Source organism: Pomacea canaliculata, linkage group LG4, assembly GCF_003073045.1.
Source record: "Pomacea canaliculata isolate SZHN2017 linkage group LG4, ASM307304v1, whole genome shotgun sequence".
In the NCBI taxonomy this organism is placed as follows: Eukaryota; Metazoa; Mollusca; class Gastropoda; order Architaenioglossa; family Ampullariidae; genus Pomacea; species Pomacea canaliculata.
In genome coordinates, this window is record NC_037593.1 from 7,881,359 (window position 1) to 7,901,363 (window position 20,005).

A 20,005-nucleotide genomic window follows, 5' to 3' on the forward strand; every position below is an offset into this window, starting at 1 on the left:
TAAAACTGTCACGGAAGTAACTCGCTGACAAGATGATATAAGGAAGTAACTATAAGCATTGAGTGGACTAACTATGTAGTTTGGGTTTTTCTACACAAAGAAATATAGACATCAGATAATTGAATGCTCTTTCAGTTCAGTCTTCCTTCTTATTTTCTGTAATCATTTCCTTGCTGCACGACCTTCTATCTGTATACCTCCGTGCTCACTGTAAACTTTCCCTTTGTTTACGATACTGGAGTCAGCACTAGGACTAAAGGCTTGCTGACCGACCAAAACGAGGTTAATCAAAACGGAGTTCAAACCATGTAGTCGTGATAGATATTGGCATACTTTAAGTTCATTGGTGTCAACGTTGCCTATGGCAATCTACCACATAAAGCCCTCGGTTACTAACTAGGTCAACCAAGTGCAGACCAGTGCGGGGAAGGCTTGTGACGAGTTTCACCAATGTCAGATGTTGGCCTGCAGCTCCAGCTCCAGATACTTATCTTTACAGGGCTTTAGAGATATCGGTCAGCGATTAACAACCTTCGTAAAATGTATCCCATAAATCTAAGGGCAATAAAATTTGGCTTGTGTTTCTGGTTTTTGGCAATTAGGGTGGATATCGCTTATATACAGGTGTTCTCAGCGCCCACCTGTACAAGGGGTGAGGTGGTGCCTATCGCAGTTACACGTGGAACACAAAACGCGAGACACGATAATACTTAACGAGCGTGAACGTAAAGAATCTGACACCAAGGCAAGTATATGGCAAGTATATGGCAAGTACAAGAACTTGTTGCCTGTCCTGCTATAGCTGTATAATAAAGGGGTCCTCTGCACTTTGGCAAAGATACTATTGCTCTTTGTGTATTTTTTCTTAGAAAAAGTCTGTAAAATTACTCTTAGTACGTGTCTAGGTGCTGTTCTGAGTAGAATATTGCAGCTTTTCCGCTCACCTGCGTTGCTAGTAAGCTAACTCGATCACGTGAGGTGAGGTATGAAGTTATAAAGTTTATATCTTCCGGGTTGGTTTTTTTTTTTTTTAAACAATGACAGCTCAAATCTCAGGGTTTAGACAGAATTAAAGGATACTATACGCTCTCATCACGGTTTTTTTTTTTCAAAGCCTTTGTTATTGATACTTTCCTACTTCAGCAAAAGTTGCGATAATGTCTATTATTTCCTCGTACACAGGACTGAGGAAGTAAAATCTGTTTCCTTGCAGCGTTTGTGCATGTCCGCGTGTTCTCTCTATCTTGCCTCAACTTCTATGCCGAGTACCCGGAATATGGGACTGCGCATGCGTTGCTTATGGTTGCTAAGCAACTGTCCTGCTCATTAAACAACATATTGCCCAAACCATGGTTCTTTGATATCGAACTGATCCAGATTTCCCCCCTCGTCCTCGCGCTTCTTCACTTCAAGAGGATGCGAGACTTCTTGCAGGATCGATCTCGTATCGTCTCGTATCGTATGCTGACATCATTGTGCTGCTGTTCACAGTCAACGTTCGCCAGTTGAACAGCGATGGCGCCTGTATGGACAGACATGTGACCCCCGTCGTTCACTGCAGAACCCTCCACAGACTGACCCCCACTTCTTTGTTTAACCCTTTGTATGAGTCAAACCATATGTCTTCTGTGTTCCTTTGTCGCCGCGCGGCTTTTGTTCACTGTCGCGCCAGTGAGCGAGGTTGGCGCTGTGCTTGTGCCTCGAACGCTCGCGCGCGCGAACGCTCTATGTTGCGCCTTGACGCGCGGGTCTGTTTATGTTGCCTCGCGACCCTCGCCGTCACGTGACATGTCGTCATCTTCCGTTCGCTCGCGAAAGATAAACAGACGATCGTGGTGTTCACAGCTGAATCGAGTTGCAGAGGATGTAAGAAGCAGTTGCACATCTAACCATTGTACGAATTTGTTCCAGCGCCTCACAGTACTGAATAAAAGTATTTGTGGGGTTAGGACTTTAGGTAAGTTTGAGGTTCATGCTTGTTTACTTTTATTGGAGGGATTAACGGTCTGAAGGAACTCCGACACATGTCGTCTGCACTGCAGCTGCAATCTCATTCCTAAAGTGCAGCGAAATTCTCTGCAGTACTGATCGTGCGTTTAAACTTCATGAATTGGATTATAATAGTGGTTGAAGTTTTCTCTCATGTAAAAATATTTTTCGAGGCGCTGTCCGCAGTGCAGAAAAGATTGCTGTCTCCAAACATCGCAGCTGTGAAAACCCGCCATTGGCGCAGTTTCAAAACAAAGGGTGAAAACCAAAACAAAACCTGCTTTCCGTCTAATACACGAGCTAGAGCTTGCAGAGGTTTGATGCATAGACACATTTTGATAAGAAAATTGCAGTCCTGTTGAATACTTTTCAGATTTGCTCCTTGTTTCTTTGTTCTGGTGACCTTTTCTGTGGCATGTGTGCGTTCAGTCACTGGACGTTGATCAACGAGGATGTAGCGACCACGAAGTTTTGTTCCCTTCTTTTTCTTTGCATTGAGTTTTGCAGAAGTCGAAAATGGTTAAGAGATGAACTTCGTCACTAAGCAAGCGCTTATTTCGGTGTCTTTTTTTGTCAGAAGCACTAGAAACAATGGATGCAGAGTGTTTGCGAAGCCAGCGTGCAGCGCTGGGCGACTATAAATAGAACTAGGCTGCAAATATGGCGGAGGGACGAACAGATGTTGATGTTTTTCGTCCAAGCATTCTGTCGTTGAAAGAGCTCTGCTTGCATTCTCAGAGGAACCGTACTTTTAGGAAAAGATGTCTTAATCTTTTTTGCGTGAATTTTGTGTGCTTGACGTCGACATAACAAAGCAAGGTGGGTCTTTCTACGTGTGTTATGGTTCTGGTACAACAGGTTGGATCGAAATGTCAAAACGAGACCCATCACAACAACACGTACACGCTTGAGGCGGGACTGTAACTGAGGTGGTGAGATGTGCAGGTTGCAGTCAAGCTTGACCGTACTGGAGGCTAGAGCATGAATAGTTTTTATGCATGTTTAAAGTAGAGAACAGTGGCAGCATTTCGAGGTGCAGTGCTAGGATCGTATTGCGTACTATCAGCTGCGCTCGCATTAGGCTGGTAGTGTTGTTAAAAACATTTGTGAACTAGGGTTAACTCTTCTGTCAGGTGTTTGCTATGCTAGTGATAATTTCTTTCTAGTGTAAAGTAGCAGGGAAGGTTGTTTACTTGATTATTTTCAGACACCTGCAGTGATTTTTGTATGTAATGCAACAGTTCAGTTTTTGTTTTATCTTTCAGCAGATTGGTTCAGACAACGTTTTAGTGACCAAGGGATCGGCCAGCCATTTGCCTCTGTGTATGCTGAGAGCTCAGCAGTGTTTAAACAAACCCTGACCTGCAGCCCAACTTCGTCACACTCTGGCTTAGCTTTCAACGCATTGCTTCTCAAATTTATTAATTGGGGCTCTGCGCTGACACGTAAGCCTGCAAAACGGGTTGTTCATTCATTTGCTTGTTTGGCCCCCTCCTCAACTTCAAAATTCCCCGCCAGTCTATTCGATGTCTGTCCAGTTCGGCAAAAATGGTGAAGACTTTTCAGGCATACCTGCCAAACAAGTGTCACCGCACCTATAGCTGTCTGCACTGCAGGGCACATCTGGCCAACCACGATGAATTGATTTCAAAGGTGAGCCTGTCAGCTGTTGAAATGTTTTGAAATAAAACACACTCATAACATAAATTTTGGTTATTATTTTTAGAATGTTTAAAGTGTGAGAAATGCATGAAAATATTACCAGATTAACAGTTAATCTGTTTGGCAGCAAGTTGAAAATCTTAAAAATATCAATTTTTAGCCAGAAGAGGAAAAGCCCTGCAATATTCCCATGCTTATTGGGCCAAGAAGGTTCCAAAAGCTTATGGATTCATTGCAATATATAAACTTGAATGAGCTTTTTATGACAAATGTAAAATAGTGTTGTAATAAGCATTATTTCAATTAAAGCCATGGTATCCAAGTAAGTTTGGTGACCATCAAAGTTTGATCATATATCTGCATTCTAGTTGGTAGCTTACCCTACATAAATCTTATTCTGTTATTCTTATTTAAGGGTTTGGTTAGTGGATTTTGTGTGGGTGTGTGATGACCAGATAGATTAGTGCAAAGTTATTTCCAAAAATTTGCTAGAATACTTCCATTTCATTCTTGAGATATCCACCTATAAAGATTGCATACAAAGACATCAACAACATGGACATAAGGATAGACAGAAATATGTTCTTATTGTCTAGGTTACAGCACATGGGATGTATCTGTGGACAAATTTGTCAATAGCTTGACTTGTTATGGGGTTTCATGTTATTTGAAGGTGTATCTCAGAAATGGTGGAGGTTGAGAGGTATTATTCAAATATTGAGGCGCAGTATCTTGCACTGAGCTTTACCCATTCATTTCATAAAAACATTGGACCCTACTAGACTTTTAACACATTGGATATCTGTAGCTTACTATATAGTTCTGACTATTATTGCTGCATGTTTTGTGACCTATGGTCCCTTAATGACTGTAGTTAGTTGGTGGAATCAGTGTGTTGATAATTTTCTTTGCCAACATTTGTATAGCTGGTTATTTATAATTTCACAATTTTGATATTTTGCAGTCATTTCAAGGCAGTCAAGGGCGTGCCTACTTGTTCAATTCTGTGTAAGTTATAATGTGTGTACAATATGAGATGAGCAGATTACTGCATAGAAACTCATACAAAATATATTTCTTTAGTGCTGTGATTGTAAAGTCACCTGAGGTTTGAATGGAATGTGCTGTTGATTATCTTTTTATATCTTTATAACTATAGTTGATGTCAACAGTAGTTAATTTTCAGATCATAAGTATACTTCATATATATTAGTACAGTGCTCTTTTCAAAATGTTCGGAAAAAGTCAGTTCATTGTAATGCTAGTGATTTGTTGAAGGGATTACTAATTCACAGTGGAAGAATGATGAACAAGTAAGAAAATGAAATGACTAAAAACATTGAGATAAAAGGGTTTCTTTCTTGTGTACAGGGTAAATGTTGGCTGTGGTCCTGCAGAGGAACGAGTTTTGCTCACTGGCCTTCATGCTGTCGCAGACATTTATTGCGAGTGCTGCAAAACAACGCTGGGCTGGAAATACGTATGTTTGTTTATCATCAGATACTTTAAGAAGTAGGAAGTAGAAGATAAACCTAAGATGTGATGCAGAAAAATATCCTTTTAGGAGATAGTAATGCTGCAGAAAGAGAATTTTGAAAAAAAAATATAGACATTTCATAGAGTTTAGAAAGCTTTACAGATTTGTAAGTTGTGGAGCTTGAGATGGCTTGGACTTGCATTTGAGGACTCTGGATTCCCACTGTCTCTGAGTAGAGTGCATTTGTCTTTCTTGTTGCAGGAACATGCCTTTGAGTCCAGCCAAAAGTACAAGGAGGGCAAATACATCATAGAGCTTGCCCACATGATCAAAGATAACGGATGGGAGTGATCATGTGACTTATGTCTCTTCACTTTTCATTGGCCAGAGTATCTCTGTGAGCTTTTCTAAAGCAGAACACTGCACACATTAGTGTCTGTAATCATGTAGTCCAAGAGCAGGTCAGCAGGCAGTCTGCTTGCTGGCCTCTTATGTCTTCATTGGATTTTGACAGACATCGTCCATCCTTTGTGATGTGAAACTGTGAATTGTGGTCAGGCCTGTCTCATTTTGGCAGGCCAGTGACTGGGGTCTGCAGCACAAGATTCATTCCTTTGACCATTCAAGCAACCACACTTTGTTTCTTGTGTAGTGACTTTAGCCCATAGTCCTTGGCAAAAGGATATAGTAAAAGAAATTCAAGTGAGTTTCGAAATTTGACCCCAAGAAACAACCCACCAGTGCTTTCATGACTACACTGACAACTCCCCCCTTGTCTCAAATGAACATTGTGAAAATATTTTCTCTTGATGAAAGAAAGACGTCTGTGAAGGCATCTCTTTATCAAGGGACTCTTTCTTAAAAAAAAAGAAAAAAAAAAAAGAAAAGAAAAAATTGAACTTTCACCCTATAGAAAGATTTGCCATGGACAGTTAATTTCCATTTTTGATAGGAATGGAACGATGGCAGCTGTAGGGCAAGTAAATTTAGAGTACAGAGACCTGGGATGGAGGCAAGAAAATCCAAACAAATAAAAAAAAAACCCCTGCCTTTTATACAACTCAGCTTCGATTCATTCAGTGCACGGCTTGAGCTATTTTAGTACTGAGAAGATTTCTTTGTGTGGGAAGGTGACAAAGACTGAAGAGATCTCATTTTCCTAAATTTTTCTAATATTTATTAATTTCGTTTGTTTTTAATTTTTTTTTTCTGTTTTTCTTTCTGTTCTGTTGTACAGGGTTGGAAGGGATTTTGAAGAAGCTGGATTGGATGGGGTTGAGGAGAGGTGGGAATGGACAGATTGAAAGTAAAGAGGGGAGGTTCTTTTGTGAGATTAGGCACACTAACATGGCTTCATAAGGTCCACATGTACATAGCCTTTCCTGTGCTTTGCGAAAGTGCAGTTTGTGTCGGCATTTGGCACAAAAGAGAGAGAAAGCTAAGGGGAGGGACATTGGGTGCTTGCTGTGATTTTTGCTAGAGGGACTCTACATCCTTCAATGCCAAAATGAGGTGGAGTCCTCAGTCACCCAAATTGTATTTTGTATATTCATCCATTATATGTTTTGGTGTTCATGTGTTAGTAGTGCTTGATGTCGTTTCCAAGTGAGATGTTGTATTGAGTGTGCCCTATGGTATGTAGCATTTTTTTTCCCTTGTTTTCAATTTTGTAAACAACTTGAATTGGCATTGTAGCTGGAAAAGTACACAAGCTATGCTGATCATATGAGCACCTAAACACCTTAAAGAAGCAGTTCATTTCAGTGTATATAAATGTTTATTTATACTGTTTTTTTCGCAAGCTTTCAATGCAGTAGAAAACATTAAACGTGTGAAAACAAATGCTGCAGTCAAAACATAATTCGACTCCTTTGTTCGTTGTGCTTCAGCTGGATTGTGCTGTTACCTGTACAGTACTGTATTATTATTATCATGTAAGATGCAAATGCCAACATTTCTAGACAGCTTTGTTGCTGGAATTAAGGGCATACCATTATCAAGTTTCCCCCCCCTCCCCCATTGAGAAAGAGATTAATGCAAACCAATGCATGGAAGAAGAAACTGAAATAGTTTGATAGACAACCTTGCTGTATGGAGGATATAGATTTATTGTTGTTAAGATATAAAAGTGTTAAATATCTACAGTCTTTCTTGATATCCATTTTGTCCCCTCCCAAAAATGATAGACTTGTCATCATACATAAATATACATTTTCACAGTAGAAAAAATTATGCTGCTTGTACAAAATATTTTACTTTAATTTCTGTAATAAGGAAAATTGTTTACCTTCAAGGGTCTGTGACAAATACCGTTATGAAAGTAACATACAGCTAGCTATTTATAGAAAGAACAAAACCACAATTATGTTCTAACCTAGTACATTGAGCAGTGGAACTGGGGTGTTAAAGCTTTCGTGGGGGCTTATTAAGCAACCAGAAAAGTTTTAAGGGGTGCATTTTGTGAGTTGTAAAATATAGTTGGCTAAATTGTCAAAAAGCTGTGAAGTTTGCTAAAATATAGATTGTGAGTTGCTCTGTAGTACAGCCAAGCTTTGTAGCGTTTTTATCTAAAACTTCCTTTGGCTTTAGAGTGTAGTGCTTGATATTTCAACAACATGAAGCAAAAGTGTACAAAGATTGCAGGATTTCCAAATATAAACTAGTTTAAGGGCTTAGATTCCTTCTAAGTGGAGGAAACATTATTTGTGCTATGTGCTCATCTGGTAAAGAGTTTACAGATTAGGATGGATTTACATAATTTGAAGGAATAAATTTGCTAATTGATTAAATGATCTAAATTAGGCTTTAGTTTTGAGACCTAATTTCCCTGCTCAGTCCATAAGTTCCCCCCAGCTTCACCTTTACTACTGTGTCAGTTGACAACGGACAAATCATGCTATTTATATTTCACAGCTATTTTCTACAGAAAACTCATTCATGAAATTTCATTCATAAGAAGAATATTATTACTTTTCTTCTCTGGTCAACCATTATCTGCTGACTGGTTTTCAATGCTAGAGAAGAGTCGAAAGTCTGTATATGCCTATGTCATTTAATACTGCAGAACATACAGTGCACCTCCTGTACAGTTCTCTGCAAATGGTGCCAAGCTGTAACTACTTTAACCCAAGCTTCTGAGAGCTTTTGCTGTTCAACAGTTCACACAAACATGAAAAGATTTTTTGTCTTTTTGTTCTAGAGTAACATTATATGTATTTCCACTCAATAAAGATGTCAAACTATACCTTGACGTTGTGGCCTACGGAGCTATTATTTATTAAAACCTAGCTGTTTGTGATTTAGTTTCCTTGTCACTATTTGGTTGCCAGATGCTTACCGCTTAGACTTTTTGAAGGTCTCCTCGATCTTCCCCTGTCCCATTGGCTGACAAGGTGGCATGCCCAATTCACTTGTAGATGACTACTGGATTAGTCTGGCATACAATGTATAAATTTTACGAGGTGCGTTGTCTACCACCTAAAGAAGACATTATTGAAATGACATTTTCTTCTTTCATACACAACAGGATTACAAGACTAGACCTTAACCGCATTTGCTCCTTGGATTTTCTTGCCTTGCCTGACAAACCTGGCACAGCAAATTTTCATGATGTCTGGATTTTGTTTGTTTGTTTGGTGTTTTATAAACAAATCTCCCCTGTGAATAGCTGACAGCTTGTTGATGTCAAATTAATGGCCATTGCGCTCATTCACACAATTTGACATGTCTGACAATTGTTAACAGAATTCCAGCTTTGTTAGACAATCCTTGCAGTCAGATGGAAGTGTTTTGACTTGCAAGACTTACAGCAGCACTTTTGCAGTGGGCTATTTGAGGTACTTATTAAGTTTTGCTCAAAAAGTTTACAGTTGCACTGTCTGAGATGTAGACAGGAGTGAGATGGAAAATGCAGTGGAGCCAAGATTTTTTTTTTGAGGGGGGAACATGCAAGTGAAACAACTCATATTTTCATCTAAAATGATCTCAAACTGTCTACTTACAGATTACATCTTCCATTTCTGGGTGTAGGCAATAGCTCTAGTTCAGTGCATGATCTAGTCATCTTTTCTTCGCATAGACTTCAGCAGTTAGTAGTTTGTTGAAGTCCAGTTTTCAATGGATTTTTACAAGTCAAAACAAAACCTAGCATAACTAGATTTGTCAAAATATACTAGTGTCATTAATTGTAAAATCACCTTTAGGTGGAAGCACCTTCCTGTCAAACCATGCATGCAAGTAGTGTCCATAACCTATCAGAAAAGTAGGAAAAAAAAGAAGTAAATTCACATTACCATTACACTACGGAATATTGCTACAATTGGCAAGAGCCTTGTTTATTCCTTTTTACTCCTCCAGCAGCATAGGGCCACACAATTGGCGAGAACCAATCTGTTATATAATGTTTTTTAAACTCCATTCTTTCGTTTTATTCTAGCCCTCATTTCATTTACTTCTTTTTCTAATATCTTTTTTATATCTCCTGCTCTACTGTCTTTTATTTTCTGCTTAACAATTTCACAACAAAAATGAAAGGCCAACAATAATTGATTCACTGTTCTAGTTTGATGTCGAAACACAAAAATCGAACGATTGAAAATGACTTCGTGATATTTTGCAGAGTGGCCTTGGCTCATAAACAGTTGATAAGGAGGAGGTGGGCGTGGGGAGGGAGTAGTGGCCTAGAAACAGGCATTGGTCTAAGGGAGAGAACTGCAGTGCTGGACGTGACTGCATTACGTGCTCTTGTCTACACAGGCTGAGAATGGTGGCTGGCTAGGGAAAATAAGTTTCTTTGCTACTCAGGTGTCTCATCGTAATAGTTAAATGGTTGCTCACTTTTCGCTGGTGATCAGACACAATTCTGATGAGTTTTTCATTTTTGTTTCAGTTATACATTTGCACTAATCCACTTTACTCTTGTGACACAACTTTGCCTAATTTGGTGAAACGATCCTCGACCTTTTGCCGATTAAGAAGGGTTAACAGCTTGCTCAACACAAGAAGTTTTTCAGTTTTCGCCACAGATAAACCAGGTGCTTTCTAAACGACGAGCTGAAGATGAGGTAGACGAAAGGGTTGGCAAAATGGTTAAGGATGTAGCCGGTAGGGGCATAGGTCATGACGGAGAGGTCAGAGGACGAGAAGGGAGGCGTGTAGCCGACATAGAAGTACCAGACCATGGCCACGTAAGGGGGGATCCAGCTGACCACGAAGAGGATGGTCATGATCAGCAACAGCAAAGTCAGGCGCAGGTTTCGCGAGCTGTGGCCGCCATTGGAGGTCGTGACCTTTGCGATGTGGCCGTGCCGTCCTTTTCCGTTGGTGACCTCGTTGTCCACACAGGATGCGGATGGCGCGGAAAGTGTGGGATAGTCGCTGACCTCGGAGTCTGGTGCAACGCGAAAGCACGGCAGGCACTTGATGTCTCCGCGCGAGCGTGTCACGTGACCACCAGCCTCGGCAGACGTCGGCCCTTGTCCAGCTGTCTGACTGCTGTCGACGGTGATCACGTGCACGACCTCGGTACCTGTCGTCAGGTCCTTGTCCTCGATGCTGCCTCTCTTAGTGGGGGGAGCTCCCGCAACACTGGCCGGTGACTGGACGCTGTGGCTGAGCCCGGCCACGTCCACATGGCCTACAATATTATTCGGTGACCTGTTGAGGTCGTATTCTCTGCTCTCAGCTGCCATGTCGATGCCAGTAGCAGGTTCGCGGTGGGTGTGAAGATGAACGCCGTCCGTCGTCTGCTCGTCTGCTCCTGTCCAGAGCAACTCCTTATCTTGAACTTTCTGTGGCACGGAGGTCAACGACGATCTGGTCACCCAGGGGGTGTTCCTGCTGCAGTCAAAGTCCAGGGAGCTGCGCTTCGTTCCACACGCCTGTCCTTCATTCCCATCGGTAGCCACGCCTACTCGGTTTTCTCGCCGTTTCGCGAGGGATTTCCCCCTGGCGGTGCTTTGCGGTCCAACATCCCGCACTCCGTGCGCCTTCAGTATCTTTCTCGACATCCTGACCTTGACGATGATGAGTGTGTAGCAAGAGACAACGACAAGGAACATGAGGATGAAGACGACGAAGATGAAGGAGTAGTAGGCGCGGGTGAGGGTCTCTCCCAGTAACGTGGAGCTGGTGACACACAGGCCTTGCACGCTGCTGGAGTAGATCCAGATGGTGGGCAGTGCCGACACCATGCTGCCCACAGAGATGACCGCTACACAGCCGAGGCAGAACCGCAAGGACAGCTGGACGTTGGTCCTGCAGATCTTGATGTACCTGAGTCAAAATAAACTCCGGTATCAATTGTCGAAATCACCTTCACAAAGTAACGAGGCATGACCTGCAGGACTACGACTTGTGCTGATGGACTGATGGCCTGCATGGCTGTAGTGATTGTTGTTGGGCCCGTTGATGACTCGTGCGTAACAGCCATCAACCAAAAACATATTTTATAGTCGGTTCAGAAGACTGTTTCAGGTAGTTGTCTGATCAACGCCTATTACCAAACTGGTATCTTTATAGAGAAATCAAAAATAACATCCTGGCAATGTTGTGCTGCTGGCTTTTTTTTTTAAAGAGTGAAATTATATCATTCTTAGGGAAAAAAATCAAACTAGACTGTTTAAAAACAAATGGGTTCATTGCATGACAAATAAATAAAAATAAGAGATATGCAACTTGCTTCAACTGATGAAAAAAATATGAAGTTTTTAGATTAGGTCAGAGGGACGTGCGACCAAAGGGCAGGAGCTGAAGTTTGTTGAGGCAATTATCACCTGTCCACGGCGATGAAACCGAAGAGGATGACCGATGCAGTGATGACAGACTGGGAGAGCCAGTACACCAGTCGACACAGGCTGCTGGAACTATGGCGCTGCCAGTAACCTAAAAGTAGACATTGTAACAAACTCCAGTAAAGTTCTTTATGAGGTGAGATGTTATCAGCACATTAGGTTTACAAGCAGAATAAACTAAAATGAAAGCTATTCATAAGGCGAGACATGAAACTACAACAGCTCTACTTGTGAGATGACCACAGCTCATTCGTGCTAAGGTCTAACTCCACTAGAGCGTGAAAAGGATTCAAAAGACAAAAATTACTGTCAATTTTGTTCCTGTTTTATTTTAGAAACTTTTGTATGCGGATTACTTTGTTAACTTAACAGCAGAAGCTTTAATTAAACAGGCTTCTTATTCTTGAATGGTCTCCGGAAGGACAAATTGCTTTCACTTGCACCTTCTGGAGAGAGAGAATCTTTAGCCACTGGGAGTCATCCACTCTACTAGCAACACAATACAGGCGAAATGAAACTTTACTGTTCAGTAAATATCATATAAGCACGATATAAGGATTTCTATCCCTACATTATCCTTTCTGGTTAAAAGAGAAGAAATGGTTCACAATCTTTCTGTAGCCAGACTTTAATGAACTTTTTGTGTTGCCCCAGCGACCCTAATGCACTGACATCCTCCTGTATAAACAACTTCCGGACACTAATTCGCTAATTACCTAGGCTCTGAAATAAGAAAGCAAGCACCCAAAACCACCTACACACCCACATTACAGAAGCTATTATACTAAACGGATTCCCGAATCAGTGCAAGAGCTAGAATAATATGAGAACGATCAAAACTTAATTAACTGGTTTATTCATTCCGTGTGAGAACAATCGAAGCTTAATTCACTAGTTCATTCTTTCCGTATGAGAACAAACAAATCCTAATTTCCCTCTTCATTCTTTCCGATGTGAAAGTATAGACACATGCGACTGATTTTTTTTTTATTATTATTATTTTATAATGAGACCTAGAAAAAAGGTGAAAGTTGTTTGCTGATTTGCTTTGTTAAAACTCAGAAAATTACAGTCCGGAAATTCTGGTCTAAAATATTTCCGCCAATGAGAGAGAAAGCAGCATTGTTAACTTGAAGCTCGTCCACAGGGGTCAGAGGCCAAGAAGAGAGTTAATTAAGATGATGATTGTCTGGTAACAAAATACTTGTTAATTGGAGGTTAGAATTTGTGTGAAGGGTCATAAACCGCAAGAGTGCATATGTTTGTGTGTGCGTGAGTGCATGGGCGTGTGTGTGTGAGAGAGAGAATGGATCAGAAAGATGGGCACAGTCTTGTTCCTAAAAAACCATCTGCCGAAATTTTCAAAAATATTTCCTCGAAATCGCTCATTGTGTTCAGAGTTTTTAATGATATAGGAGAAGTAAATTTTCATGTAACAGTGTAAGTGAAATAGCAAGTTAAGAAAAAACAAAATATCGACGTTCTCAATCGTGTCCACTCAAAATTTCTGGTTTTAAATGAGTTGTTTACTTACAGTCGTATCGTAAACATGGAGAACATTACACTTCACTCTTTAGCGAAGGAAAGGGAAGGTTACTTGCCTTGTGTGTTTCTATGAGATTGACTGAGCTTCTTACTTGTTCTGCATTTTCGGCTTTCAGTAAACCAACAAATACTCTGGATTTTTTTTCTGGGGTGGGGGAAGGATTATTTCGTCCTTGGACAAAGGATTTTAGTAACTTCTTCGTTGTTGGACTTCTGCCCTCTCTAACGCAAGAAAGTATTCTAGAATGAGTTAAACACACACAGAATCCGAACCACCTGCTTTGAAGCAAAGTCGGCCAAATACTGTCAGCCGAACGGACCAAAAGCTTGTTTCTTTTATAGTGAGAAAAAAGTTAACTGGACCCATAATTCTTGATCAATTTATAAACAATTCAATTAAGTGAAAGGTTTGATGTTCAGTCAAACTAGCGAGCGGTCATAGAAGCTAGACTGAAAAACTGAAAACCGACGCGAAATTTTGTAACGGTTTTTAAAACGCCAAACCGTTTTGGGAAAGGTTTACAGTGTATATCACACGACAAACAGGAAAAGCAGGATTATTTCGGGAAAAAAAAGTTTATCGTGTGTGTCCGAGCCATTGTTGTATTTTAGAAGGGAGTTTGTTTTGTAGCCTGATATTTTGAGCGACGATGTATTCTAAGCGCAGATAACCATTTGGCTGTAATGGATGACTGCTGTGCTGGCAAGGGAGACAAAACCAAAGCAGACAAAGCACAGCGAGCGAGACGCATTGTTCTCCCCTTCATAGACCACGCCACAATAACAAATTTCTATGGGAAGCTCGGCCTGTTCCGACCTCCATGGAAGCCTATAAGGCTCAGAGGCAGGCTGGTCAATAGCCACATGATCAGACCCGGTCATTGACAGGGTGGCCATTGTACAGGCAGCGGCAGCCTGTTAATCGTGTGTCTGACAACATCAAACGGTTGTGCACTCCTCTCATAGGAAGACAATGCGCCGCTACCCGTCAGATCAGTTGCTCAACTCATTCAGTTCAAGGAGAACTGAAAGTAATATTTTAAATGTGTACTGTACAGTCCGTCTGTCTTTGCTGTCTCTCTGTATGTCAGTTTGTCTTTTTTTGTTTCCATCCGTCTGTCTGTCCCATCTGTCCCTTTCTAAATTGAAACTGTTTCTGTGAGCAGAGCACACACACACACACACAAACACAAAACTAAAGATATTTGATAAAAACAAAGGAAAAACTAGCGATCATAATTAAAATCATCGCAGAAAGAAAGATTCGCCAAATTTATAGTCATAACGATTTTCTCTTCACGATAAACGCCCTGCGAAGTAGAAGGCGATTGTTAGGTCTGTAATAGTCTACTCTTATAATAGAAACACTATATGATAAGCAGCAACTTCTTCACAGCGGGCCTCTGACATTTGGCGCAAAACTCAATCGAAAAAGCAAATAAAAAATCAGTCTGTGTTTCCCTTACCTGTCTCCATAGCCAGGTGGGTTGGTACACGGAAGAGGCAGACGATAAGGTCGAGGCCGCCGATGTACAGGATGTACCAATCGCAGGCAATCTTTCGAGGAACTGCAGAGTACACAATTATAACCAAGAGGTTACCAGGTACTCCCAGAGCTATCGCAGCTGACAGGAAGACCAGGTGGTAGTAGTACAACTCCACAGGTGGCGACGCCAGCATCAGCGGCATCGACGACTTCGTGGATCGGTTCCCGCTGACGGTGATGGTGTCGTTGTTGTCAACACTCGTCCAGCCAGAGACATTCATGATGATCTCAGGCAATAACTTCCTTGGCTCTAGGACGGGAGTTAAGAAAACAAAATCAAGATGATGATTAAATAAACTGAGATAAAAAAAATTAAAAACTTCAAAAGCAAAAATGAGATGCTTAACCATTTTAAAAAAATCACTTTTCTTGAACTGTGACCAAGAAGTCGAACCATTTCTCTTAATAACCGTACATTCTTTTACTCCGTCAGTATTTGGTTTCATTTTTGGCGAAAGATTTTTTTCCACCTTCCTTCTTGATGATGTAAATCTTTGTGACGATGGAAGCAACAGAAATAAAAACCAGTTGACGGGAAAAGTCAGTAGGTCGTGCATGCTGGGCTCCGTTAAAAAGGCAGCCATACATTCCTGAAGAACATGACAGCATTTCAATCTTGTCTGTATGGATGATATTGATGTGACATTTGAGAGATAGCTTCTTCTAATATGCCTTGCGATATGAAATCTGCAAAAACATTTCTTTGATGAAGGGATAGAAAGAATTATTAAACGAATGCACACAGAACAATCTGCATGTTTTAAGTATGTTTTGGTATCTGGAGTGTGTGGGAGATCAAGTGTTAGAAAAGTGACAATGTGTAAGGTACACAGAACTGTTTGAATGTTTTTGGAATATTTTAGAACTTGAAATTTGCAAGAAAGCTTAAAAAATACAATGTCATGAAGTCTGTCAAAGGAACACGGAACAGTCTGTATGTTTTGCCACATTTTTGTATATTTTGGGATGTTTTGGTATTGTATTGATATGTGCAAGAACCCGTCAGAAATATAGCATTATGTCTTAGTGTTATGGTTTTCCTTTTAAGGACAATGTCAACTGTTTTGCTGATAACCATTACATTTTTTCCTGCAACACAAGAATCACTGTGTGGGTTAAGTAGTGAAGAGGATTTTTAAGAAACCTCATCTTTGAATCGCTTTGCAACGCCAGCAATGTGGTTTCACAAAGTGCTGGCCTCATCGTATACTGGAATCTACAATATTAGACTGGAAGGTTCCACCGAATCAATCAAGTTTCAAGCACAAAGAAAACAATTCCTGTCGATCCTCCAGTACTTCCCAGTGCTGCGTTACCATCTTATGCCAGTGACTATTTGGTCTGTATTAAATATCTCTAGTGAAATCTGCCAAGAGTGCCAACCATTTTGCTTGTCTAATATCATCTGACACAAAGCGCGGGACAGAGTTTTCCATTATCTGGATAATTTTGTTTACTATTTCTGGGGACAAGTATCGCATATCTTCTGCTCGCTTGTGCTCAGTAAACAAAATCTTCATACACTGATAACGGTTGGTCTCGTCGTCATCGTGACAATGCATAACAAAGCTGGAAAGACTATTCACTTGCTTGATGAAGCTTGGAAGATGTTGCTGCTAATGAGATTAGTACTGGGTGGAAGTCTGACCATAAAGTTCAAGTCTTGACTGTCAGGTTGTCTTGTCACAGACGACAGGAAGATGCGAAGAAGACTTTTGGTGGGAGATAATTTTTTTAAAATGTTTTCTTAAAACCTTTCTAAACAAGTGTCTGACCAGCTTTGCAGCTAGCATGTGCTGTTCACATGCATACAAAACAACATGCTTTGTAATCAGTCATGCAGAGATGAAACCACGGGGCATTGAATTTTCTAATAGACGAAGCAGAAAATGTTATCATTAAAACATGCACCACTACCTGTCCCTGCCTCAGTGCCATTCTCGTTACAAGGTTTCTTATAGTCACCAACATGTACCCCTAACCTCGCAGATATACCATCATGTTGACCTCCTGATTGTCATGTCAGACATAATTATGCAGTGCCAAAGTCTATTGTGGAATTTCGTTAGAAGATTGTACTCTTGGTTGTTTCATGATGTTTTCTGTCAGAAGGAAAACAACATAAAAACATTTATCATGTTTTCAGTAAATCTTACGCAAAAAAAAACTACAGCTGCCCTCTTCGACAATATTTTAAATCAAGAAATTTAATTGGGTACTATCGCATTCGTTTTAAGAAGCTAATTATATGAAAACTGATATTAAAGACAATTAAAAAAAAATTAACAAAACATTTGGTGCATTTTTGAATACTTTCTTGTGACCTCTGTATCTTTATCATATGATGAAGTTGAGAAAAACGACAAACATTTTCTAGAACTTTAAATCCAGTTTTATTGTTTGAGTTAGTCAGGCACTTTATCCTTTCTCACTGTTTAAAAAAGTGGGAATATGGCAAAGCATCGATTTGTAAAAGATTTGATCATTTTTGACCTAACATAGCATCGAATATTTTCATTAATTTGTAGCGGTGTCTACAAACCCCAGTTTTCTTCTGAGAGTAAATTTTGAGATAAGATAGTAATCCCCTCTTTCATAATTTTTTTTTTAAAACGATAAAAAACCAGGCTCCATTATTTTCAGGAAATAATGATTTGCAAAGAACTAACAGAAAAACTAATTCAAATAAAGTAATAGGTGCATAAAAATTGATAATAATGTTTTACCTTTGTTCTCGACTGGGCCAGTTAAAAACGAAAGGCGATGACCATAGCGTCTCTTTCGTCGGAGACTTTGAGCAGATACTTGTTCAGATATATCAGATATATCAGATATTTACAAGCCGTCGATACAAGGTTCCGAGCTCTCGGCACGAATCACAGACTTTAGCTTACAATTTTATATAAACTGGGTGTCCATAAAGTCCGTGCGCAATATAAAATACTTGTAACTGTAAAGTATATGTGATAGAAAAATCTGTAGAAAGGACTAGAAACAATTAATACTTGAACTTGTATTGTTCTTGTTGATGAGCAAGGATGACATATTATATAAAGTCATTGCTATGACTACGACTTCTACACTACCATGACTACTACTCATACACTACTACTACGAGGACGAGGACTACTACTATGATCATACTAAGACTAATCATACGTATACAACTACTAAAGCACTGCTACTATAACTACCACTACTAAAATATTCATACACATATTCCTTCATTTGACGAGAGAGTGCATGGCGTTAAAACAAACCAAACAAACAAATCGTCATAACAAGTTGGTGGAACTGACAACAGGGAAATGCCTTAAGTGCTCCTTAAAAAAATCCTGTACCTTTTGCTGATATTGCTCGAGCAAAGTCCTGTACCTATGGTGATCCTTTGTAGTGCAATGTTTAGAAGACAACAGCTTGTTGTGTTAGCCAGTCGCAGTTTTCACTGTCGCCGTCTGTTTGTGTCCACTGCAGTGGTCAAGAGAAGGGTCCGATACTTGTATTTCCGTGTGAATGTCTTTCACCTCAAAACTGAGATCCACAGAGCAGTCAGAGGCAACAGGCTGAGCAGTTGTACTGGCAGGTTGGGTAGGACACGTAGGGTTAACCACCTTTTAACCTGTCCTGGGGCGAGGTGATTATGCCATCAGAGCAAATGTTAGACGAGTACTTGACATGGTTGATGGCTGTTGTTTGTGGCTTGGGTTGCTCAGATGGAGTTTGTGAGGGCGATGGGGTAGAACCCGATGGACCGCCTGTTGTGGAATGTCGGTGCTGTGCACGGCGATGTCATGTAGACTGAGAGCGCATGCGCGCACGTGCGGTGGCCGGTCCACGGAGAAAGAAAAGTTGAGGTAAGACGACGTCACTCACCCAGGCACGCGCATGCTATTGTCTCTGTACTCGCACGCTCGGCAACAGCCCCACCACAGACACACGCGCACATGTTACACACAGACACACGCGCGGACAAAACACACTAACACCATCTACCACCCAACACACACACACACACACACACACGAAAACACAAGGAGGTGAATGTAATGCAGGAATCTTTAAGAATCTAGATACGTTACAGCAGCACATACCCGCTTTCAACTTCTCTCTTACTAAAAGTTTACCTTTCGAAGTTACTTTTAATAAGTAAATACAGACTGATCAGCAAAGAGACATCTACAGTATTATTTCAGCTTCAGACTAATAAAGTTGCGGTTTTAACATATTGTAAAGTATACATATACATATATTTTTCAAATATGAGCGTTAATATAATATTAGGCACACACACACACGCGCGAGCGCGCATATATAATAGTGAAGAATATTCATCTGACACGTGCGCGTACAAATGGCTAGATGTTACAGTTACAAGACAAACCACAAGTATTTTTCAATGGCCTACTTCCGCCTTCTGTTAGCATCTAAGGCACTCAGAAATGAAGGTAAACACAAGGTGAATCGCACTCAGCGGTGGACATGAATCACAGAGCGACAAGAAAACCAAATACGAAGAAAATGGAGACAGAATCATGGATTACAGATAAAAACGATGATAAAGTAGTAGGAAGGCTATGTTCAGGAAAAAAGTGACCTTTCTGAATCCCAGTCCATTGCATTGACAATATATTTAAAGTTTTCTTGTCTGATCTCGCCGCGTGCGACGCAGACTACAGAAGTCTATAAGGCTAATCTGATGCCGTGGCGGATAACCCTTCAGACAGAAACTTTGTTTGAATAACGAGTATCATGAACTAGTTTTTCTTTATTCGCTTAATCATCCTGTAAATCATTCTCTTAATCATCCTGTAAATCATTCGCTTAACAGCGTGGGAGACAGAAAAGGAACAGGGATGACAATGTATCTATGAATGTTAAACTGTGGAATGAGTCAACCAATCTTGATAATTATGTTGACTTCAGGAGATCATCATCATCGTCATCGTCATTATCATATGATGATGCCGAGGGATGGTATTTATGGTGAAGTGTTGA

General features: G+C 40.5%; 2 protein-coding genes across 6 annotated transcripts; one reads left to right on the top strand and one right to left on the bottom strand.

The window, feature by feature from the left end:
- Window positions 1-1,787: 1,787 nt before the first annotated feature.
- On the top strand, window positions 1,788-6,989 carry LOC112561602 (protein yippee-like 1). Of its 3 annotated transcripts, none has more exons than XM_025234176.1 (5): window positions 1,788-1,957; window positions 3,255-3,642; window positions 4,616-4,659; window positions 5,023-5,131; window positions 5,390-6,989. In XM_025234176.1, the coding sequence occupies exons 2-5, from the start codon at window positions 3,538-3,540 to the stop codon at window positions 5,477-5,479; spliced, it is 348 nt and encodes a 115-aa protein (XP_025089961.1). In that variant the 5' UTR covers window positions 1,788-1,957; window positions 3,255-3,537; the 3' UTR covers window positions 5,480-6,989. The 3 variants fall into 3 exon arrangements, with proteins under 3 accessions (XP_025089961.1, XP_025089962.1, XP_025089964.1); XM_025234177.1 differs by lacking the exon at window positions 1,788-1,957 and adding an exon at window positions 2,635-2,808; XM_025234179.1 differs by lacking the exon at window positions 1,788-1,957 and adding an exon at window positions 2,635-2,808 and having other exon boundaries at window positions 3,258-3,642.
- A 1,153-nt stretch (window positions 6,990-8,142) lies between these two features.
- On the bottom strand, window positions 8,143-19,921 carry LOC112561599. 3 transcript variants are annotated; one of them, XM_025234172.1, is made up of 4 exons: window positions 18,352-19,921; window positions 14,931-15,260; window positions 11,902-12,010; window positions 8,143-11,401 (listed from the first exon to the last, which is right to left on the bottom strand). In XM_025234172.1, the coding sequence occupies exons 2-4, from the start codon at window positions 15,229-15,231 to the stop codon at window positions 10,120-10,122; spliced, it is 1,692 nt and encodes a 563-aa protein (XP_025089957.1). In that variant the 5' UTR covers window positions 15,232-15,260; window positions 18,352-19,921; the 3' UTR covers window positions 8,143-10,119. The 3 variants fall into 3 exon arrangements, with proteins under 3 accessions (XP_025089957.1, XP_025089958.1, XP_025089956.1); XM_025234173.1 differs by having other exon boundaries at window positions 16,928-19,921; XM_025234171.1 differs by having other exon boundaries at window positions 14,931-19,921.
- Window positions 19,922-20,005: the final 84 nt, after the last annotated feature.